General features: G+C 38.1%; 1 protein-coding gene across 1 annotated transcript in view; it reads left to right on the top strand.

The window, feature by feature from the left end:
- MORC1 (MORC family CW-type zinc finger 1) overlaps positions 1-25,790 on the top strand; it is a gene marked incomplete at both ends in the record, with an annotated part of 188,250 nt that overhangs the window by 108,584 nt on the left and 53,876 nt on the right. The window contains 2 exons of the mRNA XM_081235628.1: positions 17,414-17,479; positions 18,464-18,709. Of these exons, the coding sequence (XP_081091754.1) occupies positions 17,414-17,479; positions 18,464-18,709 (312 nt within the window). The remainder of the gene's footprint in view (positions 1-17,413; positions 17,480-18,463; positions 18,710-25,790) is intronic.

Raw genomic sequence — 25,790 nt, 5'->3', positions numbered from 1 at the left:
AAGGAGATAGTGAGGGCAGCTTCATTCAAAAAAGTTCCATAGAGGAAGTGGCACTTAACTTGTATCTTGAAGCCTATTTAGGGTAAATAAAGGGAAAGTACAGGGCATTATAAGTGAGAAGAACATTATAAATGTAGACTTGGAGATGAGCATGGGCTTGTTCCTTCATAGAACCAATCTTTTAAGTTACATGCTAAACTTACGTATTTTTAAAAATAAAGTCAGCATTTGTGTGACATATTTGTCTTTTAAAAACAGTGTAACTCATTATAAAGTATGGTAATTACTGAATAGAGGACCTCTGAAAGGTGACCTCAGTTCCCCTTTCACAAAAATAAATCATGAAAGTATTCAAAAACTAATTAGGTGATAGCTGCCTGATGCCAGAAAAAAGACTCAAAACCATCCAACGTTCAGTGAGAATTTACTTTCTTCCTGACTGCTTTTTAGAAGTGCTGTTAGACTGTGACATAGGAAGGGTGGGAAAGCTATAAAAACAGGACATTGGTGCCATTCAGGTTCAGGGCAGATGTGATTCAGGTGTAGGGTAGGCACCACTGGAAAATCAGGTAATGGCTAGTATATTACCATGATTCCACTGTCTATTAATGGTGCCCAGTCTCTCAATATCAGGAAATAATGAGCTGCATGCCATGAAATTATGGTTTGCCCACCTCCTGTTCTCTCTTCCTGCCTCCCACTGCCAGTGCTCACTTATCCATTGATTAAATCTGGGGAGCAAATATAAAAATGACCTGTATCCGCACACCCTATTTCTTACTGTCTTGCATTTCAGCTTTAGTGGCAGAAGGCATTCTGATCTGGAAAATGAAATGTTGACTTGGTAAATCAAAGACCTTTCTGGATCTTAGATTCTTTGGTTCTGGGTTTTGTGTCATTGACAACCAAAAGGGATAGAATAATGGTAGGAAGGGTAGTATTATGGTACTAGTATCAGAAATCAGCAGCTACAGCCTCTTTTCCACCTCTCATACACCCCATTGGTATGTAGAGTGACGAAAGTCTAAATTTTAGGTGTCCTACCCACAGGGTGCCCTAGTTACAAAATATTCACAGTGATTCAGAAAACTTTTCTGGTAGAAGAGGTACCTCAATGATTAGATCTTGTCCTCTAGGAGAAAATGAAATAGCTAGGCCCAAAGCTGTCATTTCCACAGATGGTATCATATTTAATCCCCACAACATTACAGCTAATTATATCAATTATAGCATCAGAAGGGGAGTGAATTTCAGAGAAGTTCGATAACTTGAATCAGTCAAACATCTTTAAATGGTGAAGTTGGACTTTGTTTCCTTTTTGCCTAATTCCAGCACCGATCTGCTCACAGTATCATATGATAAATACAGACAAAAAGGATATGGGAACATTGACAAAGGTAACAAACTGATATAATGCAAATCATGTTTGTTAAGGGAAATGTGTAAGTTCAGTAAACCTAATAAGAGGGCTCAAATCCAAGATGCAATTGATAAGCTGTGTCAGCAAGCCAAGGGCTCTTTATAAATTGTGCTTCTGGAACAGCCCATTCTTTTTCTCCTTTCTGAATAGATGAATTCCTAACTCCACGTTTCCCCTCATCCTTCTATATTGAGTGACAAGTGCCACCTGCTGGCCAAGCAATGAAGCATTTTCATTTTCATCGTCTCTCGTGATTGTTTAGCTACTAATTGGCCTATCATCTAGATAATTGTTATTCTGTTTTTCAGTAAGCCTAGACAATAATTTTCAAACCATAAGGTAGAGTTACAGAGTCAAGTCCTCTGCATTTGAGGACTTTCCAGTCCTCAATTTTGCCCCTTTCTCAGTTTTAACTCACAATTTACAGTCTCTTCTACCTTCTGTTGTACGACAGGACAATTATGTCATAATCAAACACACGGAATATAGTTTTAGGTCATTTCATTCAGGGATTTTTGGTATCACTTCAAATCCACTTAATGTCTTCAAATCATTATAAGGCAGATGATAACGTGATTCCCTGAATGAAGCCTGCTCTATATTTACCCATTTGTACATAAGTATAGTTAATGGGTAGTATATTTATATAATCAATATGTTTGTGCAAATGTGCCGTATTGCTTATATATTCTCTAGGTCTTTCTGGGTTCATCTTTTCTGATTCATGTTTATTTTTCACCTGGAGCCATAGTTCAGGCTCTCTCTAATCTGACACTACTCCTTTTTTGGCCTGAGTTTCTTCCCTTCTGCAGCATTCTCCCACTGAGCTGCCCCACGTTCCTTATCTGCTTTCTCCACTTACGTGCTGCTGAGTGCCTTCGTTCCGCCATTTTTTCTGAAGGGACCTCTGCCCCTTCCCTAGTCCTTCAAGATCCAAAACTAATGTCATTGCTGTATGAAGTCTTCTCTCATTTCCCTACCTGTAAAAATATCTCCTTCCTTCCAGTCCCCGTTGCCCTTGATGTCTGTCTTTCTCAAGAACATGTTTCACTTTCTACCTGGTATTATAGTTAGTTGTGTATCTGATCCGTCTCCTATATGCGACTATAAGATTTTTGAAAGAAGGGACCATTCTTATTCATTGCGTTTCCAACAACACCCAGGCCTGGCCATTTTACAGAGTAGGTGTTCACCAAACAATGAGTGAAGGATTGAAGGAACAATTTGATTTGTTCCTTCACAAATAGGCACAAAGAATTCTTCACAAATAGGTAGAAAGGTAATAAATAGTTTTCACTGGATGGGTTGAAGTTATGTAGGTTAGACTTAAAATCTTCTGCATATGTTCTTGGAGACCATAATGTTCTTACACTTGGTCAAAATAAAGTGTTGCATTGGAGTGGGAGTATAGATTATATTTGAATTTCATTTGTCACATTCATAGTTTTTGCGTCAAATGAATAGCCTTTGTAAAATTCCATGCCTGTTGAAAAGGAACTCCAGCAATAGCATTCTGTTCTTTTGCGGTGCTCATGTGGACACACAAGCTGAAACTGTATAGTCTGGCAATTCCCACATTGGTGGTTTTAGCGGTAAATGTGGAGCAAAGAAAGCTTGCTGAACTTGTAGCTGTGTTTTTCAAATCGAAATGGCATATCTGAGCACAACTTTATAATGAAGAATGTGGATGCATTTTCCCATTTAGAATTTAATCTTTTTAATGTGTCCTTATTGTGTAGGATGCTGAGATTTCAAATCTGTGTAACTATGGAGACAGATGCTTTAGAAAATATATTTATTCATTGAGTAATTTTCAGCCTCCTTACGTAAACTGCCGTGATCTAAAATTTATGACACCTAAAGACCCTTGTCTAACAAGAGGCTAATATACTCCCTGTAATTGAAATGTTTTACTTTATTACTCTTGCTACAAAGATCCCATTTTTCTGTGGTGATGCATTGCCTTCCCAAAAAGGATAATGCATGATATACTCACCCTGGTGGGCCCTGTGTTCACAGCATAGCAGATGAGATGTTATCGCTCATGAGGAACTAATGTAGAAGTTCCTTGAGGGCAGGTATCATGTGTTCATCTTCTCATGTACCTCTCAACCATCACATCTGGCTCATTGTTGGGCACAGTAGACATTGAACTGCAGCTGTTCAACTCCTTAGCTTGATTTACTTGTCCAAATTCTTTTCTTTTTTTATTGAATTATAATTGACATACAGTGTTATAGTAGTTTCAGGTGTATAACATAGTGATTCAATTTTTTTTTTTTTTTTTTTTTTGTGGTACACGGGCCTCTCACTGTTGTGGCCTCTCCCGTTACAGAGCACAGGCTCCGGACGCACAGGCTCAGTGGCCATGGCTCACGGGCCTAGCCGCTCCGTGGCATGTGGGATCTTCCTGGACTGGGGCACGAACCCGTGTCCCCTGCATCGGCAGGCGGACTCTCAACCACTGCGCCACCAGGGAAGCCCATGATTCAATATTTTTTACGTGACAGAATGATCACCACAATGTTTAGCTACCATCTGCTACCACAAACGGTTATTACAATATTATTGACTGTATCCCTTATGCTCTACACTACATCCTCTTGACTTATTTATTTTATAACTGGAATTTTGTATCTCTTAATCACTTTCACCTATTTTGCCCATTTCCTCATCCCCTTCCCCTCTGGCAGCCACCAGTTTGTGTCTGTGAATCTGCTTCTGTTTTGCTTTGTCCATTTTTTTTTTATGCTCCACATATAAGTGAGATCATGTGGTATTTGTCTTTCTCTGTCTGACTTATTTCACTTAGCATAATACCCTCTAGATATATCCATGTTGTCACAGATGGCAAGAGTTCATTCTATTTTTATGGTGGACTAGTATTCCATTGTATATATATATGCTACATCTTCTTTATCCATTCATCTGTCCATGGGCATTTAAGTTGTTTCCATATCTTGGCTATTGTAAATAGTGCTGCAGTGAACATAGGGATACATATACTTTTTGAATTACTGTTTTTGTTTTCTTTGGATAAATATCCAGAAATGGAATTGCTGGATCGTATGATAGTTCTGTTTTTAGTTTTTTGGGGAACATCCATATTGTTTTCCATAGTGACTGCACCAAGACAGTTCTGCCAGTGGTGCACAGGGGTTCCCTTTTCTCCACATCCTCACCAACACTTGTTATTTTTTGTCTTTTTGAGAATAGCCATTCTGACAGGTGTGAGGTGTCATCTAATCTCATTGTGGTTTTGGTTTGCATTTCCCTGATGATTAGTGATGTTGAGCATCTTTTCATGTGTTGATCAGTCATCTCTATGTCTTCTTTGGGAAAATGTCTATTTAGGTTCCATGCCCATTTTTAATTGGGTTGTTTGGGTTATTTTTTGATACTGAGGTTATGTAAGTTCTTTATGTATTTTGGATATCAACCCCTTGTCAGATTTGCAAATATCTTCTCCCATTCAGTAGGTTGCCTTTTCCTTTTGTTGATGGTTTCCTGTGCTGTGCAAAAGCTTTTTAGTTTGATGTAGTCCCAGTTGTTTATTTTTCCTTTTGTTGCCCTGTCTCAGGAGACAGATCCAAAAAAAATATTGCTAAGCCTGATGTCAAAAAGTTTACTGCATATGTTTTCTTCTAGGAGTTTTATGGTTTCAGGTCTTACATTTGAGTCTTTAACCCATTTTGAGTTTATTTTTGTATATGGTATGAGAAAATGGTCCTCCAAATTATTTTCTTATTCATCGTTTCTTGAGGAGCTGATGTCACACTACCTGACAGAACAGCACTGTAGTTTACTAAACAAACCAGGATAGTACCTGTGATAGGAGCATCAGAACATCCTGGCTTCAGGGAACAGTGTGGTGTGGGGAGTCTATGACAGTCCCAGCTCCTGGCTTCGTACCTCACCCTGTTTTGTCCTGGAGATTGGGACCAAGGAATGCCATCCATTGTTGTCTGCTCCTGGGTTTCACATAAGTGACCAAATGTTGTTACTGAGGGACAGTAGGAGCTCCAGAGGGAGCTCATCCTTCCTCTGAGAAGGACAGAAGCAGCTTTGACAGTGGCTGGCAGTCTTGCCGCATTACGTCCCTCTCTGCATGTCAATCAGCCATTCTTAGTCACATCTGCAGAGATGCAGAGAGAAGGAGAGGTTTAGGTGTGTTGCCTGAATGATTTTCACTGCAGAGAATACTAATTTGGGTTTCACTGCAAATACACCTATTTGATCAGTGCCCATAAGCACCTGAACTCTATCCACACCAGTTTTTGATGAGTGCACGTACTAATCAGGAACAGTCAGAGGCTGCCTCATATCCCAGATGCACCTCAGGGCCTGTTTCCTGACTCTTCTCAGAGTGAGGTTCAGGTATTTGGCTTCCTTCCAGAGCAGGCTACTCTCTGGTTCCCTCTGAAGGAACCCTGTGTGTCTGAGCCTGTACCTCTGAGCACCAGCCCTCCTGAGCCCTCCCCTCTGAGCTTGAATACTGTTTCTCATCCGTTAGACCTAATCTCACTTCTTACTCGGGACCCAACTTCACATTTTGAATTCAGTTTAAGGAAATGTACCTCCTGATTTTTCTGATTTTGAACTCAAACCTCATAGCATGTGCCCCTCAATTTAACCTTGTTAAGTCTTTGTCTCCTGATCATATTCTTGATCTGAATCTGTATTCTTCTTCTGTCCTAACTCCTGTAGGCTTAAGCAGAATTTAAACTTAATCTCACTTGAGTTACATTTTCCACCTTGTCCTTTACCAGTTTATGCTTTAACCTCCCACTCCTCCGGTCAGTCTTGCCTGGCTGGGCCCAGCCTTCTAACAAAGGGCATGGGGTCTCTTGACACACTGGGGGATTCTAATCTAGTCCAAGAGAAATAACTGATGTTTGTCCATGACTTTTGCTTTGCAGTGGTCTAGAATCATCCTTCCTCTACTCTGAGAATCCTCAAGAAGGTCTTCTAGCCAAGACCACTAGTAGTAATACCTGGCATTTGAAAATAACTAAGTATTATTTAAAATACTTCTGAACAAGGGCAGATCTAGTTTTCTGGAGTCTGAGGTTTATACACTTTGGGGGATCCCCTTCAAAAAAAGAAGATGCAAAATTATAAACATGATGTGAGACACAGGGCCATGGAAGGCCCTGTGTAAGGGAGGGGTCCTGAAGCTCACACTTCATTTGCTTCATGATTTATCTGCCACGTGGTTCTGCATATACTATACCATTTGATCACCACAGGGTTTTAGTAGTAAAAGATAATTGCATAGTTTTCATATGTCCAATACCCTTCTCTCCAGTTGTTCCCTAAGATTTCCATAATTATGTATATTTCGGTGAATTCTAAAACTACCCTGAATGATTACTCTAACTGTACATATTACATACATGTAGAAACTTAAATGAGAAGGATGAATGGAAGGATTAAATGATAAGAGCACTTACAATGTGCCACCCTTAGAGGTGCTTTATTTATTTATTTAAAGTTATTTATTTATTTATTTATTTATTTTTGGCTGCGTTGGGTCTTCGTTGCTCCGTGCGGGCATTCTCTAGTTGCGGTGAGCGGGGGCTACTCTTCGTTGTGGTGCGTGGACTTCTCATTGCGGTGGCTTCTCTTGTTGTGGAGCATGGGCTCTAGGCATGTGGGCTTCAGTAGTTGTGGCACACAAGCTCAGTAGCTGTGGCTTTACAGACTCTAGAGCGCAGGCTCAGTAGTTTTGGTGCACGGGCTTAGTTGCTCCGCGGCATTTGGGATCTTCCCAGACCAGGACTCGAACCTGTGTTCCCTGCATTGGCAGGTGGATTCTTAACCACTGCGTCATCAGGGAAGTATGACGTGCTTTAAATATACTGACTCATTTAATCCTTATGACCATCCTGTGATTGTTATGAGTCCTGTTTTATCCACGAGGAAACCGAGGCACAGAGAAGTAACTTGCCAAGTGTGGGGTTAGGAATCTGCAGAACTGTGATTTCAACGGACACAGTCAAGCTCCAGACCCCTCATTCTATTACTAGACTATGTTGCCTCTCTGGCTGAGGTCATAGAAACAAGGTAGGAATAGAGCTAGATCAAAAATAGGAGATTGAAGGCCTTCCCTGGAGGTCCAGTGGTTGAGACTCCGTGCTTCCACGGCATGGGGCACAGGTTTGATTCCTGGTCGGGGAACTAAGATCCCACATGCCACACAGCGTGGCCAAAAATAAAAAATAAAAAATGAGATTAATTCTTAGTTCAAAGCTGTTTGAACTACTCTACTCTCCTGCTTTCAGTTTGGATTGCTAGCTCTTCAGTGTGGGAGAAATTGGGTAATTAATAGCTAATGGTAATCAGATTTTTTATTTTTTGAGGAGCTCTGACTATATTAGGCAGAGTTGGAGGGCAGTGATCATTTTGGAAAGCTGTGCAGAGGGAGGGGTGCTTAGGGGCTCCTTGAAGAAGGAGGCTGTGGAAGCAGAATATGGCGGACAGTACACTGGCCTGCTGTCAGGATACCTAACTTCAGGTCCTGGCTCTGCTGTTTATAAGCTGAGTGACCTCAGGTCTGTCTGATGTCACTAGTCCTTGATCCTAGTATACCCCTCCCCCTCCAGCTCGGTAAAAAGGGATTAGACTAGATATTTATGAAGACACATCCAATTTTAGAGCCTATGCGTATTAATCGCCCATCTTCATTTACAGGCGAAGTTTAAAATATCTATATATATTAATTTTTATTCTGAATGCAAACATGAGGTTTCTGGAGCAGAGCAGATCATTATTTAATTATAGCAAATAATCGTGCTGATTCCCTTTTGCCCTAATTTGTACCTCTGGGGCAACGGATGAGATGAGGCAGATCGTATGTTATCCTACATATACTGGAGTTTGTACCACTAGCATGGAACTCTGAAAGAAATGAATCTGGATATTTATGTAGGAGAGGGACAGCCATCTCCCTAACCCTACACTCCCCCCTGACAGACAAACACACTTCTTTGCCCTTTGAGAAGGATTCTGGGTTCGTACTCTTACCCTTTGGAATATAAATAAATCTCTTGGGGGCAAGATAAGACTACCTTCTCCGGCCATGTCTCCATGGCCCCAGATCTCATTCCTTCCTTAAAATGTAAACACATACCTCCAGGGAGGTAAATTTCTTCAGATGCTCTCTCACTAATAATTAGTCATAAATTAAATTCCAAGATTTGTTCTCCTAGGCTAGGTCTCAAGTTTTGGTAAAATTTGATCAGAAAGGCTTCACGGTGCAGAAACATAAAAATATTTTCTCTACAGTCCCACAAAGCATGGATATAAAATTAAAAGGGAGAATCCCCTGCCTTCCAGGGCTGTGAGTCTATGATGATTGGGCCATCTGTGTAAGAACTTCACATGTGTAAAAATGCAGGTTCCTGAGATCTACAGCAGACTGACTGAACAAGAATCTGTGGGACAGAAGCCTTAGAATCTGCGTTTCTGCACAGCTCCCTACACGATTCTTATGCACTGCAGACTTTCTCTTCTTTATTCCTGAGTTAAGGATCCTTCAGTTTTTCTGCTGCCAGAGATACTTCATATTATGCAGCTTTTGCTATTGAATCTGTGATTTTCAGGACTTTCCAAACATGTAAAGAAATGTAACAGTCTTGCTGGGAGAGTTTATGAGTGTCATATAAAAATAAATACTGATATTAGAAAGGTTTCTAGGGTGATGATGATTCTTTGAATTCTGAAAAGGTGATGGTGATGGTAAAGATGATAGCACTAGTAAACAACTACTCATTAAGTAACTGAGACAGAATTTGAAATGGATTAGCTATGTTACATGGATTTCTGTTTTACAAAAACATGCAAAGATGTGCCACCATTATTGATATTTTTCTATTCAAAATGTAGTTGAGACATTTTCTTTTTTAGTATTTTATTTATTTATTTATTTGGCTACACCGGGTCTTAGTTGCGGCATTTGGGATCTAGTTCCCTGACTAGGGAATGAACTTGGGCCCCCTGCATTGGGAGTGCGGAGTCTTAGCCACTGGACCACCAGGGAAGTCCTTAGTTGAGACATTTTTGCTGTGTTTTTCTATGATGTCTGAAGTTCTTTTGTAGAAACACAACTCTGAAATGAATATAAAAAGAGGAAAACTAATGGAATTACAATTTTTTTTTTATTACTCACAACTCTAGTGATGAGATTAGTAGTTCAGGTCAAAACTTATTACAGTAAAATTTTATAGCCAAAAGTAATTATCTTTAAGCTAGCACCAAAATTATACAAACCCAAATGATGTAAGTGTATTATACATTGTTACTAGGCTAGGCTCAATCCATTTTGCTATTTAGGAACAAGACACTGGCATTTAATATAAAACATCTCAAAGATATGATAACATCTGACAGGTAGTGGAGAAGTTTAGTCACATTATAAGTGCAGAATAGACTTGTGGCAGTGTTTCAACAGTGAAAGAGATGAGCAGTAGGCCCTGGGAGCATCTGTTAATCCTGTTAATCACCACCAACGTTTTATTGAGTACCTATAAAGTGCTAAACATTGTGATAGGTACTACAGATAAAAAATGACTTTGAGAGTTTACAGTCTGTTGAGAGAGATACCCGTGTTAAGACAGTGTGATACATACCATGATAAATATAGGTAGAAAGGGATATAGGAGGCTTCTGCTATAAATATGGCTATATAGATGTAACATCTTCCTGTTTTTCCTGGGAGTCTTCTAAGAGCAACAAGAAAACAGAAAACAAAAATGCAACTCCAATTTCAGTCAAGCTAGGAAACATATACCAAAATACTGCAGTGCTGCCAAAAGCAGTCAAGATAATGCAGGAGCTCCACAGGAGGCAAGGAAGAGAAATGGAAAGATGAGCCCAGCAATAGCACCTCTAAAGAATTAGCACAAATACACTTACTGAAGAAGGGTTCATCTGGAGATGGAAAAGCTATAGCCTTTATCTACAATAGCTGGGAGGCAACAGGAACCTTACTGGACCTGCTTTGGTTCACAGAAGTAGAAGATGTGGAATGTACATGAAAGTACTCCAAAAAGCCATATTTGCAGAAGCAGTGTTTTTTGGATAACGATTAGAAGAAAAGAGGTTTTGCTTGTGGAAAAAAAAGAAAAAAGAAACTTGCCTAGACTCTTATCCTCTACCTACCCTTCCTATAGAAAATTCTGGCAAAGAGCTAGTCCTGGAAAACCTAACTCTTATAATGATGTATTTAAGAAACAAACTAGTACAATAGCTAAATATCTACAAAAAAAATCCAGTAAAATATGAATATGGCACCATATAAATAAATAACATATAAATATCATAAACAAAAAGGAAACAAAATCCAGTAAGATATAAATGACAAAAAAGGAGCAACTACATCCATTGCTGATAAAAAAAAAAAAACTCTTAGCAAATCAGGAACAGAAGAAAACTCCCTCAGTGTGATAAAGGACATCTACAAAAACCTTACAGCTAAAATTGTACTTACTAGTGAAAGACTAAAATCTCTCCCCTAAGATCAGGAATTAGACAAGGAGGTTTGCTCTCATCACTCCAATTCAGCATTTACAGGAGGTTCTAGAAGTACAAGAAAGACAGAAAAGAAATAAAAGTCATTCTGACTGCAAAGGAAGAGGTAAAACTGGTTCTTTTCAGATGTGATAGTCTACATAGAAAATTGAATGGAATCTGTTAAAAAGTTACTGGAATTGGTAAAATGAGCTTAGCAAAGTTGCAGGGTTCAAAATCAGTATATAAAAATCAACTATTTTGACTTACTAGCATCAGACAATTGTAATTGAAATTTTAAAATATAATACCATTTCCAATAGCATTAAAATAGATGAAATACTTCAGGAAAAATTTGACAAAAGATGAGTAAGACCTGCACTGAAAACTACAAAACACTGATGAAAAAATTAAATAAATAGAGAGATAACCTATGTTCATGAGTTTGAAGACTCAATATTGTTAAGATGTCAATTCTCTCTAATAGGTCTGTAGATTTAACCCAATGTTAATCAAAATCCAAGCTAGTTGTTTGTGTTTCTTTCTTTTTGTAGAAATTGTAAAATGTATAAAATTCATATGGACTGCAGAGGATTTAAAATAACTTTGAAAAAGAACAAAGTTGGTGGGGTTGACACCATCTAATTTCAAGGCATTATAAACCTATGGTAATCAAGACAATTTGGTATTGGTGTTAAAAGAGACAAATAGAACCATGGGACATAATAAAGAATACAGAAATAGACTCAAACATTTGTGGTCAATTGTTTTTCAACAAAGGGACCAATACATTTCATTGGGAGAAAGAAATAATCTTTTCAACAAATGATACCAAAACACTTGGATAGTCATATATACCTCAAAATAATGAACCTTGACTCTTAACCTCAAACCAAACAAAAATTATGTGAAATGCAGCATAGGCCAAATGTAAAAGCTAAAACTATAAACCTTCTAGAAGAATGCGTGGGAAAAAATTTTAGTGGCCTAGGGTTTGGCAAAGATTTCTTAAATATGATACAAAAAGCATGAGCTATAAAAGAAAATTTAACAAATTTGACTCCATCAAAATTTTAAAACTTTGCTCTTCAAAGGACACAAGAAATCAAAAAATCAAGCCACAGACTGGAAGAAAACATTTACAAAACTCTATCTGGGCTTTCCTGGTGGCGCAGTGGTTGGGAGTCTGCCTGCCGGTGCAGGGGACGCGGGTTCGTGCCCCAATCTGGGAGGATCCCACATGCCACGGAGCGGCTGGGCCCGTGAGCCATGGCCGTTGAGCCTGCACGTCTGGAGCCTGTGCTCCACAGCGGGAGAGGCCACAACAGTGAGAGTCCCGCGTACCGCAAAAAAAAAAAAAAAAAAAAACTCTATCTGATCTGGACTGATATCTAGAATGTATAAAGAACTTTAAAAACTCAATAATAAGACACACAACACATTTAAAAAATAGGCAGGTTTGAGACTCTAAACAGAGGACCCAGCTGAGCCACACTGCACTTGGGTTTCTGACCTATAGAACTGGTACTATCAGTTCTTCCTTTTGTCCCTCCAACCTGAGGGCTCTAAGAGCTTCCTGCTTTTGCTAACATCTAGGGTACCTTCCATCCCCTGGTAGTCTCCTCAGCCTCTTCCGTCTCTTCTGTTACCAATCACTGTAGTAAATTCCTTCTGCTTTAAAAAAGTGGGAAGAACATTTGAACAGACATTTCACTAAGGGAGATATACAGAGAGCAAATAAACACATGAATGTAAGCATACATCTATACAAAAACTTATACTTGTATGCTCACAGTAGTTTTTCTTTTATATTTTTTAAATTTTTTAATTTTTTGACATCTTATTAGAGTATAATTGCTATACAATAGTGTGTCAGTTTCTGCTTTATAACAGAGTGAGTCAGTTATACATGTACATATGTCTCCATATCTCTTCCCTCTTGCATCTCCCTCCCTCCCACCCTCCCTATCCCACCCCTCTAGGTGGTCACAAAGCACCAAGCTGATCTCCCTGTGCTGTGCGGCTGCTTCCCACTAGCTAGCTATTTTACGTTTGGTAATGTATATATGTCCATGCCACTCTCTCACTTTGTCCCAGCTTGCCCTTCCCCCTCCCCGTATCCTCAAGTCCATTCTCTAGTAGGTCTGCGTCTTTATTCCTGTCTTGCCCCTAGGTTCTTCTGACCATTTTCTTTTTTAGATTCCATATATATGTGTTAGCATATGGTATTTGTTTTTCTCTTTCTGACTTACTTCACTCTGTATGACAGTCTCTAGGTCCATCCACCTCACTACAAATAACTCAGTTTCATTCCTTTTTATGGCTGAGTAATATTCCATTGTATATATGTGCCACATATTCTTTATCCATTCATCTGTTGATGGACACTTAGGTTGCTTCCATGTCCTGGCTATTGTAAATAGAGCTGCAATGAACATTTTGGTACATGACTCTTTTTGAATTATGGTTTTCTCAGGGTATATGCCCAGTAGTGGGATGGCTGGGTCGTATGGTAGTTCTATTTTTAGTTTCTAACGAATCTCCATACTATTCTCCATAGTGGCTGTATCGATTTACATTCCCACCAACAGTGCAAGAGGGTTCCCTTTTCTCCACACCCTCTCCAGCATTTACTGTTTGTAGATTTTTTGATGATGGCCATTCTGACTGGTGTAAGGTGATACCTCATTGTAGTTTTGATTTGCATTTCTCTAATGATTAGTGATGTTGAGCATTCTTTCATATGTTTGTTGGCAATATGTATATCTTCTTTGGAGAAATGTCTGTTTAGGTCTTCTGCCCATTTTTGGATTGGGCTGTTTGTTTTTTTGGTGTTGAGCTGCATGAGTTGCTTGTATGTTTTGGAGGTTAATCCTTTGTCAGTTGCTTCATTTGCAAATATTTTCCCCCAGTCTGAGGGTTGTCTTTTGGTCTTCTTTATGGTTTCCTTTGCTGTGCAAAAGCTTTGAAGTTTCATTAGTTCCCATTTGTTTATTTTTGTTTTTATTTCCATTACTCTAGGAGGTGGGTTAAAAAGGATCTTGCTGTGATTTATGTCATAGAGTGTTCTGCCAATGTTTTCCTCTAAGAGTTTGATGGTGTCTGGCCTTACATTTAGGTCTTTAATCCATTTTGAGTTTATTTTTGTGTATGGTGTTAGGGAGTGTTCTAATTTCATTCTTTTACATGTAACTGTCCAGTTTTCCCAGTGCCACTTATTGAAGAGGCTGTCTTTTCTCCACTGTATATTCTTGCCTCCTTTGTCAAAGATAAGTTGACCATATGTGCATGGGTTTATCTCTGGGCTTTCTATCCTGTTCCATTGATCTATATTTCTGTTTTTGTGCCAGTACCATACTGTCTTGATTCATAGTAGTTTGTATGTAATAGCCAAACACTGGAAGTCACCCAAGTGACTATCAATAGGTGAAAGGACAAATTGTGGTATGTCCCTTCAGTGGAAAGCAACTCAGCAATAAAAAGGAATGAACTCTTGATCCACAAAGCAATATGGATTAATTTCAAAATAATCGTTCCTAGTGAAAGAAACCAGATGAAAAAGATTTATGATTCCACTTAAGATAAAATTCTAGAAAATGCAGATGATCTATGCTGAGAGAAAGCAGATCTGTGGTTGCCCATGGATGGGATGGGGGTAGGAAAAGGTGTAGGGAGGGGTCAGAGGGAGGGAGCTCAAGGAAACCCTTGGGCATAGTTAACTATAGAAAACACTGTATGATATATATATGAAAGTTATTAAGAGAGTAGATCCTAGGAGTTCTCATTACAAGGAAAAACTTTTTTCTTTTTTTATTGTATCTATATGAGATGATGGCTGATAACTAAACTTACTGTGGTAATCATTGCACAGTATATGTAAGCCAAACCATTACCTTAAACTTAATGATGTATGACAATTATATCTCAAAACTAACTGGAGGTGGGGAAAGAATACAATGGAGCTGTAAAAAGGGAATGAAAAAGCTTTTTAAGTACTAATAGAGAAAGATCTGTAGGATATATCCTTAAGTAAAAAAGAAAGATGCAGACTGTGTGTATAATATACTACCATTTTTCCCCACCTCAGAAAAGTGGGGAAACCTTATGTATATATGCTTGTATTATAGATGATGTATAAGCAAATCTCTGGAAAGATAAACAAGAAATAAGTAGCAGTGGTTACTTGTTAGTGGAATATGAACTGGACAAATGGAGAATGGAGTAATAAGGAGACTTAAAAATACACTTTTAAAAATATATGTTTTTCTGGGCTTCCCTGGTGGCGCAGTGGTTGAGAGTCCGCCTGCCAATACAGGGGACATGGGTTCATGCCCCGGTCCGGGAAGATCCCACATGCAGCGGAGCGGCTGGGCCTGTGAGCCATGGCCGCTGAGCCTGTACGTCTGGAGCCTGTGCTCCACAACGGGAGAGACCACAACAGTGAGAGGCCCGCATACCGCAAAAACAAACAAACAAACAAACAAAAAATATATGTTTTTCCATGTGAATCTGTATATATAGTGAGAGATATCTATATAAACATCCAGAAAAATGTCAGGGGAGTATAGAAGATAAAGCAATTAATTTTCCTTTGAGGAATAGGAGGAGGAATTTGCAGTGGGTAATACTTGAACTGAGACTTGAAGGATGAGTCAAATTCGACAACTGGAGAATATCAGAAAGGTCATTCCAGGCAAAGGAAATGGGTGATACAAGGGCACAGTGACATGAAAGTGAACCTGAGGAATAGTAAATGTGACTGAGCATTTAGTGTATGAGGGCAACAAAAGGTGTCAGATGGAGGGGAAAATGGTTCAGAAGAAGAATTTAGAAAGTTAGTTGCAACCGTTTGTATGTCATTCTAGGTGCTGTTTGGCTTTATTTAATAAACTTGAATTGCATGTGGTCTGTGTGCCACACCATGTGGCAGGTGCTACAGAAATGAGACTCTGTCTTCTAAGCTAGTGGTCTCAGTCCTGACTGCATATGAGAATCACTCAGAGAGCTTTAAAAACTACCGATGCCAGGCCCCATCCCCACATAATTGAATTAGAATGTCAGGGTGTAAGGACTTGGCATCGATAGTTTTTTTTTTAAAGTCTCACCAGGTGATTCTAAGCAAATGCATCCAAGTTTGAGAATTCCACCTCCCCTTCTCTTTCCCCCTCTTCTTCTGTCTTGTCTTCCTTATTTTAATGAAGTGAATAATATTGTATAGAAAGGGGTTGTGGCACAGGTCTAGAGAAGTCTCTGAACTGGAAGCAAGAAAATGAGGAGGTTATAGAAAATAGTTCAAGCAAAAGCCGATAAAGTCATTTAAACAGGGAGGTGACTTGAGGCTAGTGCAAACCTGTGGACTGAGAGTGATTATTAGCCCAGGACAGCCTAGCTTGAATGTCTGTGTGTTTGGTGATGTTACTAGTCAAAAGAGGGACTGCACGAGGAAGTACAGGTTGGGGGGTGGGGGGGGTGGGTAGAGGTACACAGGTGAAATAATTCAGGTTTGGAAGGGTTGCCTTAAAGGTACCTACAACTTATAAGATGTCACCAAGGGGCATTTGGATCTCAGGACAGAGGAAAAGGCCCTATTTCAACATCTATGCAGGCCATTCACATTGGAAAAATTTTCAGCAGCTCCAACCCTTAACATCCAACCCAAACTGGAGTCAGGACTCCAGTTTGGATGTTAGGGTACTTAACAAGAGCAAGGTAAATTTCTGTCCTAGAGAGTGTGGACCCTGTGCTAGATACCGCGATGGCATCTGTGGCACAGTGAAAGAAAGTGGGTGCACCAAAAAGGAGGTGCAAGCAGATCCCCTAACCGGGGTCTCATTCCAAGGGGAGTGACTCTGGGTCTGGGGTGCAAGGCCCACATTACTCTTTATCTTCTCTTTGAATATTTCATTAACATCTCATCATTTTAGTGTAACAATTATCACGTCAAAATATTAGCTTAGACGGTGCTTGTTTTTCAGGAAAAACAAATGCTTTCTCTACTTATGCCTCTGAGTACAAGGCAGGAGTTGGTTGCTGAAGGTAAGGCAGCATCTCAGTTATTAGGGACACAGTTAAGGCCAGTCTATCCTCAAAAGTCCCTTGAAGCTCAGGCCCACAGCTCTGAACTATACAGAGCTGTTGCTGAAGGTCAAGATTTATTCCAGATGCTGGGACCTACAGGTGGAGACAAAGGGTCTCCAGAGAGGGGAGATGAGGGCTGTGGAGACAGTGTTTAACACAGTGGCCCCTTGTATTGCTTATAAGACATTTGATCTATAATACTTCATTGGATTGTCTTGTACTGTCCAGGCGCTACCAGTCAGACATCATTGCTCTATGTCTAAACTGAAAGGGACTCCTTAATAATGATTGGTGAGAGTATGTGATCTTGGCACTTCTTTAAGAAATGAAGAATATTGAATTATTTTAATATGTCAGTTGAAAGTTATTTTTACTTACATTGTCTAATGATTTTTTCCATAATAGCCTCAGTTTATGCCAACAAGTAGGATCACTGAGTTCACTACCACCTGCCAAACTTCAGCACCTAAGGTGAGTAATTAAAGTGGGATTGAGCCATTTGTAACATTTCCCATATGAAGGATAAGACTTATCAAGGGCCAAATGTCATCATGGTTTAATATGTTCAGAAAGTGAAGCACTGTTACGTATTTTTTCACTGTCATCATTTTTTTCTTATTAGAGTAATACATGTTTATTAGGAAAAACTCAGAAAATAAAATATAAATAAGAAAATTTAAATCACCCATTGTTTTACTGTCTGGAGACATTGACCATTTTAAATATTTTAATGTATTTATAATTGTATCTTGTCAGTGTATTCTTTCCAATATATTTCAAGATATATTTCATAGAAAAATATATATTTGTGTATTATATAAAATTATACATTTAAAATCAGAGAGAATGTGTGTTTGTCTATGGATATATATTTGCCTTGAAATATGTTGCGTATGTAATTCCTACATCGTTTCTTGTTTCTGCTAAATGTCATATTATATTCCTCAAATGTCTGTTATTATCTAAAATTTAAAATTTTTTGAAACTTTAGAGTTATACCAATCACACACAAAAAATTATGGAAAACTCTTTATAATTTTGTTTCTTCACATTTCTTAACAGGCAAATGGTGGGATTGATAAACCCCAGCCAAACTTTAGATGAATAGATTACTGACCTATATGCACCAGAGATCCAAAAGCAAGAAAGTCTTTGTTGGGGAGGAAGTCAGGAAGCACAGTGTATTCTCAATTTGGGGTCTTTTGCATCCTCAAAATCAGAAAGTTTCTTGACTCAGCCAAGCTCTGCTAAATCAAATTCTGAATGGGCCATTACAGCTGTATATATTTGCCAACGTATTTGCAACATACATTTGCCAAAATTCTAAGCTTCTGATTTTTAAAATTGTTATTAGAAATAAATATCATCTAATGTCATAAGATTATAAGGGAAATGGTAATTAATTATAAATAAGCCAGCTGCCAAAAATTAAAAGCATGTTCTTTGTTATTTAAGGGAAATACGAAAATTCAGAGAATCAGGCCTTCTGGTGATGACTTGAAGCATGAGTCTCTTTCATCCTTTGAGCTTTCGGTCAACCATAGAGGCCAGAAAAGTAACACAGGAGAGGCTGATTCCGATGTAGAGTATGTTTCAGAGACTAAAATTAGGAAGGAGCCTATGCAGAAGAAAGTGAAACCTCAACAGTGGAGACATCCAGCCGCCCTGCTGGAAAATGTCAAACTAGCTGAGAGATCCCAGGTGTTTTTTTTTTTTCTTCTCTTATTCACAAAATGTATAGTAATTCACTTTTCCAGGAATAGCATTCTTTAAGGGTTTTGCTTCATTTTCACATTTTTAAAGCACTCTAATTATAGTATACACATTGTAATCTGAGTTTCCTGGACAAGGTCCCAATTTTTTTTTTTTTTCTATATTCTCTCTTTTGGAGCAAAAGTCAGTTCGCTAATACCAGCACTGAAGGGCTCCTAAAGAACACCTCTGTGGGATAAAGATTTTAATCTGTATTTAAGAGAGAAATATTTATATAGGATAAACCTGTAATCTTGAGGATTTTGCATTCAATGCTTTATAGCAAAAATGCTTAGCCAAATTTTACATACGTAGTTATCCCTGTAGTCAAACTTCTGGAAAAATGAGATGTGATATTGATAATATAACTAAGTGCTGAGCTTGATTTTAATGAATGTACCACCCTAGAATTTCCACGTATCTAAGTGAGTTTGTTTCTTTTAAAAGGAATCATTACACTTTTATTCTTACAAGGTTACGCTTATTTAATTCCTCTTTGAGAATCTGCCCTCAGATTCAGTATATAACAGTAACAACACTTACAACTGAGTGGGCATTTACCCTGTGCCAGATTCAGTGTTAAATGACTACAGAATTATCTCACTACCTTTTAAAAAATCTTTTATAAGCCAAAATTTGTTGCCTAGTTTATCTGCCTTCTTAATCAAATTTGACTTCTAATGTCTTTTTACTGTTTCCAAAAATTAAATTCACCTTTAAAGGGTGAATATAGGGCACATGGAAAATATTCAAATGAGTTACCAAAGGTTCTGAAAGCAGGAAACTAATTTGATTAGCAAATATCCACTGAGCCCTGTGTAAGATACTGTGTTAAGCATGGTGGGAGACAAGATTTCAGGCATGGTTCTTTCAGAAGAAATTATTCTGAATAATAGTTACATTACAGAAATATCACACATTTGTGAGATATCTTTGTAATATCTTTGGAAAATGGTATGGATTCTTGAAAATCTTTAGTGACGGAGACTCATTACCTCCTAAGGCAGCCTTTCTCCTTTCATTTTTGGGTAGCTCATTCTCTTAAAATATTTGAAACCCAGTCCCCTATAATTTTGAAACTATGGCCCTAAGTCTTTTCTTGAGACTATAGAAGAAGCTAAGCTGAATCTGTCTACAGTCTTCAGAATTTTACTTTGAATTACGTATCATATTTGAATGTAAAAATTTATCTGTTCAGCAGATACTCAACTTCTGCTATGTCTAAAAAACTTCATGCTTATAGTATAAAAAGTAGTTGCTATTACTTTATAGTTATATCTCCTTTAACCCCTGATTTCCATTCATCAGCTGTGGAATTTCAAGATTTGGGATTTGTAGGCTTATTTTATGGGTGGATTGCATGCTCCATAAACAATGTACAAGTGATCACAAAGTTGAAGTGAGCCCAGGTGTTAGAATAACACATTTTAGACTTTAAATATGGAGATTCACATATGTATATGTGAATATATATATGTATATATATAAAATCTTCTATTATGTGCCATTCAGTATGCCAGCCAGCTACAGGGGATTCAACTATGAGCAAAATCACATATGGTCCCAAGTCCCCACTGAACTTACAGTCTAGTGATGGAGACAGACAATCCAATGATTATACAGACAAATGTGAACTGCTACTGTGGTAATTTTTATGAAATAGTAGCATGAGTCCTTGTAATAGGAGATTTGACTCTGGGAGGACAGAGAAGTCTTCCCTGAAAAAGCAATGACATAACTTTTAGGATTGAATTCCAGCTAAGTGGGTAAGAGGAGAGGAAGAGCATTTCCAATCAATGCAAACATCATTTGCTAATGAGGGAACATGTAATACAAAGTAACTTAAGAAGACAACTAAGCTATGGTGGGGCAGAGAGGGAAAAGGGGGCTTGTGGTGTGAGATGGGCGGGGAGTGATCCGAACCATGCAGGCCTATAGGTTTTGATAAGTGGTTTTGTATTTATCCTGAAAGCAATGGGAAACCACTGAAGGGTTTTAAACAGGGAAGTGGTGTGATCATATTTTCCTTTAGAAAAGATTGCTTTGGTTGAGTATGAAAGATGGATTAGTAGAGAGCAGAGTGAATGTGGGTAGAGCAGTTAAAAGGCTATTGCAATGGCCCTGTGGGGAAATAATGGTGTGGGTGAGGGTGATCCTGTGGAGTGAAGAGGAGTGGATACTTTGTTCCTTGTGTGTTTGCCTTGAGGAGGGATCACTGACCTGTTTGTTGAGATATTGGGTGTAGATGGTCAGAGAAGCTGAATTCTGTTGAGAGGCTAACTCAACCAGGCAAAGGCCTAAAAAGTCCATTGACTTAATGACTTAGCGGTAATAGGGATGATCACAGGAACAATTTTATTGTTGTTGGACTGGAGAGAATAGAAACCAGATTAGAATGGATTGATTAGCAAGTGGAAGGTAAAGAAATGAAGACATGTTGTATGTCAACTCTTGGGAAGATAGGTTTACCTCAGAAGATAGTCTATACTAAGAAAATCTGGAAGTGAAGTGGATAGATCAGGAGACTGAAATTTTTGATAAGAACTTGAAAAATGAATTTAGTCAGGTTTAAACTGCAATTCAAAAGGCTTTTGATTACTTGAGGTTTATTTGCAGTACATTCTAATCTCCTATCCAGTTAACACAACAATAGGCATTACCACTTCCAGACAGAGGAAGTACAGGAAGTGTGATTAATTTTGATATTAGCCTAAGTAGATGGAATTAGGAAGACAGGCTAAACACTCCAACTAAATCTTATCATGTGTTCCAAAAGCTTGATAAAAATGGCTGTGGAATTAACCAGTGTTTTACCTTATATATACCACAGTTCAGCTCTCTTAATACAGGCAATTAATTAATTGTTCTTCCTAGAGAACTGTTTTATCACATACTTGAATTTCTCAGAAGATTCCACTTTTTTTATCCTAACCTCCCCCACACACACCATTTCCTGAATGGGGCTCCCAATAAAAATAATATATTTTTTTCCTACATCTGCAACTTTTAATTCCTTTGAATTTTCCCTCAGCTTCCTTGATTAATTCATTTCACTCAACAAACGTTTATTAAGCATTTCCTCTGGGCTGGGTGCTGTGGACTCAGAGATAAATAAGACAGTTTTTGCCCTCAAGAAGTTGAGTCTACCTCTAGCCATTCCAATCAAAGGAGACCTTTCCCTGTTTCATAAATTTTTCATTCCAGTGGTTTCTCACCTTTTCAAGTATGAAGAGACACTTTTCAATATCAAAAAGTGACTGCATTTAGGTCTTTAATCCATTTGAATTTATTTTTGTATATGTTGTTAGAGAATGTTTTAATTTCATTCCTTTACATGTAGCTGTCCAGTTTTCCCAGCACCACTCATTGAAGAGACTGCCTTTTCTCTATTGTATGTTCTTGCCTCCTTTGTTGGTAATTGACCATAAATGCATGGGTTTATTTCTGGGCTTTCTATCCTGTTGCATTGATCTGTGTGTCTGTTTTTGTGCCAGAACCATACTGTTTTGATTACTGTAGCTTTGTAGTACAGTCTGGAGTCAGGGAGCATGATTCGTGTAGCCTCTTTGTTCTTTCTCAAGATTGTTTTGCCTATTTGGGGTCTTTTGTGTTTCCATACAAATTAAAACATTTTTTGTTCCAGTTCTGTGAAAATGCCATTGGTAATTTGATAGGGATTGCATTGAATCTGTAGATTGCCTTGGTTAGTATGGTCATTTTAACAGTATTGATTCTTCCAATCCAAGGACACAATATATCTTTCCATTTGTTTGTGTCATCTTCAGTTCCTTTCATCAGTGTCTAATAGTTTCCAGAGTACAGACCTTTTGCCTCCTTAGGTATGTTTATTCCTAGGTATTTTATTCTTTTTGATGTGATGGTAAGTTGGATTGTTTCCTTAATTTCTCTTTTTGATATTTCATTGTTAGTGTATAGAAATGCAGCAGATTACTGTATATTAATTTTGTATCCTGCAACTTTACCAGATTCATTGATGAGCTCTAGTCGTTTTCTGGTGGTGTCTTTAGGATTTTCTATATATAGTATCATGCCATCTGCAAACAGTGAGTTTTACTTCTTCCTTTCCAATTTGGATTCCTTTTATTTCTTTTTCTTCTCTGATTGCTGTGGCTAGGACTTCCAAAACCTATGTTGAATAAAAATGGTGAGAGTGGGCACCCTTGTCTTGTTCCTGATCTAAGAGGAAATGCTTTCAGGTTTTCACCATTGAGTAGGATGTTACCTGTGTGTCTGTCATATATGGCCTTTATTATGTTGACATATGTTCCCTCTATGTCCACTTTCTGGAGAGTTTTTATCATAAATGGATGTTGAATTTTATCCAAAGCTTTTTCTGCATCTATTGAGATGATCATATGTTTTTTAGTTTTCAATTTGTTAATGTGGGGTGTATCACGTTGATTGATTTGCAGATATTGAAAATTCTTGCATCCCTGGGATAAATCCCCATTGATCATGGTGTATGATCCCTTTAATTTATTGTTGGATTCGGTTTGCTAGTATTTTGTTGAGGATTTTTGCATCTATGTTCATCAGCAATATGGAACTGTAATTTTCTTATTTTGTGAGATCTTTGGTTTTGGTGTCAGGGTGATGCTGACCTCATAGAATGAGTTTGGAAGTGTTCCTTCCTCTGTAATTTTTTGGAATAGTTTTGAAAGATAGGTGTTAACTCTTCTTTAAATGTTCGATAGAATTCACTTGTGAAGCCATCTGTTCCTGGACTTTTGTTTGATGGGAGTTTTTTAAATTACTGATTCAATTTCAGTACTGGTAATTGGTCTGTTCATATTTTCTATTTCTTCCTGGTTCAGTCTTGGGAGATTGTACCTTTCTAAGAATTTGTCCATTTTTTCTAGGTTGTTCATTTTAATGGTATGTAGCTCGTAGTAGTCTCATAATCCTTTGTATTTCTGTGGTGTCCATTTAATTTCTCCTTTTTCATTTTGGATTTTTTTAATTTGGGGCCTCTCCCTTTTTTTCTTGATGAGTCTGGCTAAAGGTTTATCAATTTTGTTTATCTTTTCAAAGAACCAGCTTTCAGTTTCATTTATGTTTTCTATTTTTTTTTCTTTTAGTCTCTATTTCATTTATTTCTGCTCTGATCTTTATGGTTTCTTTTCTTCTATTAAACTTGGGTTGGTTTGTTCTTCTTTCTCTAGTTCCCTTAGGTGGAAAATCAGGTTACTTGAGATTTCTCTTATTTCCTGAGGTAAGCTTGTATTGCTATAAACTTCCCTCCTAGAGCTCCTTTTTCTGTGTCCCATAGGTTTTGGATCATTGTGTTTTTGTTTTCATTTATCTCTAGGTATTTTTGTTTTCCTCTTTGATTTCTTCAGTGATCCACTAGCCATTTAGTAGCATATTGTTTAGCCTACACGTGTTTCTGTTTTTTGCAGTTTTTTCCTTGTAATTGATAATAAAATAAACTCAAAATGATTAAATACCTAAATGTAAGACCGGATACTATAAAAATCCTAGAGGAAAACATAGGCAGAACACTCTTTGACATAAATCACAGCAATATTTTTTTGGATCTGTCCCCTATAATAATGGAAACAAAAGCAAAAATAAATAAATGGAGCCTAATTAAACTTAAAATCTTTTGCACAGCAAAGGAAACAGTAAACAAAATGAAAGGACGTCCTACAGAATGGGAGAAAATATTTGCAAATGATGCAACCAACAAGGGATTAATCTCCAAAATATAAAAACAGCTTATACAGCTCAATATCAAAAAAACAAACAACCCAGTCAAAAAATGGCAAAAGATCTAACTATTGTATACATTTCTCCACAGTAGACATACAGAAAGCCAAAAGGTACATGAAAATATGCTCAGTATCACTAAACGTTAGGGAAATGCAAATCAAAACCATAATGAGATATCACCTTACACCTGTCAGAATGGCTGTCATCAAAAAAAAAAAACACAAATAACAAATGTTGGTGAGAAAAGGGAATGCTTGTACACTGTTGGTGGGAATGTAAATTGGTGCATTCACTGTGGAAAACAGTATGGAGGTTTCTCAAAAAACTAAAACTAGAACTACCCCATGACCCAGCAGTTCCACTCCTGGATATATATTCGAAAAAAACCAAAAACACTACTTTGAAAAGATACAAGCCACCCCAATGTTCATAGCAGCATTATTTACAGTTGCCAAGATATGGAAGCAACCTAAGTGTCCATCAACAGATGAATGGCTAAAGAGGAGCTGGTTCATATATATACAATGGAATACTACTCTGCCATAAAAAAGAATGAAATTTTGCCATTTGCAGCAACATGGATGGACTTTGAGGGCATTATGCTTAGTGAAATAAGGCAGACAGAGAAAGACAAATACTGTATGATATCACTTATATGTGGAATCAAACAATACAACAAACTAGTGAATATAACAAAAAAGAAGCAGACTCACAGCTATAGAGAACAAGCTAGTGGTTATCAGTGGGGAAAGGGAGAGGGGGGCAATATAGGTGTAGGGAATTAAGAGGTACAAATCACTATGTATAAAATAAGCTACAAGGATATATTGTACAATACTGGGAATATAGCCAATATTTTATAAAATGTATGTTGAAACTGTCAAAAATTTTTTTAATGACTGCAGACGTCTCACATGATACTAGGCATATTCAGTATCTACTGATTAAGAACAATATAATAGGGACTTCCCTGGTGGCACAGTGGTTAAGAATCTGCCTGCCAATGCAGGGGACACGGGTTCAAGCCCTGGTCCAGGAAGATCCCACATGCCGTGGAGCAACTAAGCCTGTGCGCACAACTACTGAGCCTGTGCTCTAGAGCCTGCAAGCCACAACTACTGAGCCTGTGTGCCACAACTACAGAAGCCCATGCTCCTAGAGCCTGTGCTCTGCAACAAGAGAAGCCATTGCAGTGAGAAGCCTGCACACTGCAATGAAGAGTAGCCCCTGCTCACTGCAACTAGAGAAAGCCTGCTCACAGCAACGAAGACCCAACACGGTCAAAAATAAATAAAAT

The sequence above is a fragment of the Mesoplodon bidens genome, assembly GCF_964165515.1.
Source record: "Mesoplodon bidens genome assembly, chromosome: 5".
Lineage (NCBI taxonomy): Eukaryota > Metazoa > Chordata > Mammalia > Artiodactyla > Ziphiidae > Mesoplodon > Mesoplodon bidens.
The sequence above is the reverse complement of the archived record's forward strand: the minus strand, read 5'-3'. Positions and strand labels throughout refer to the sequence as shown.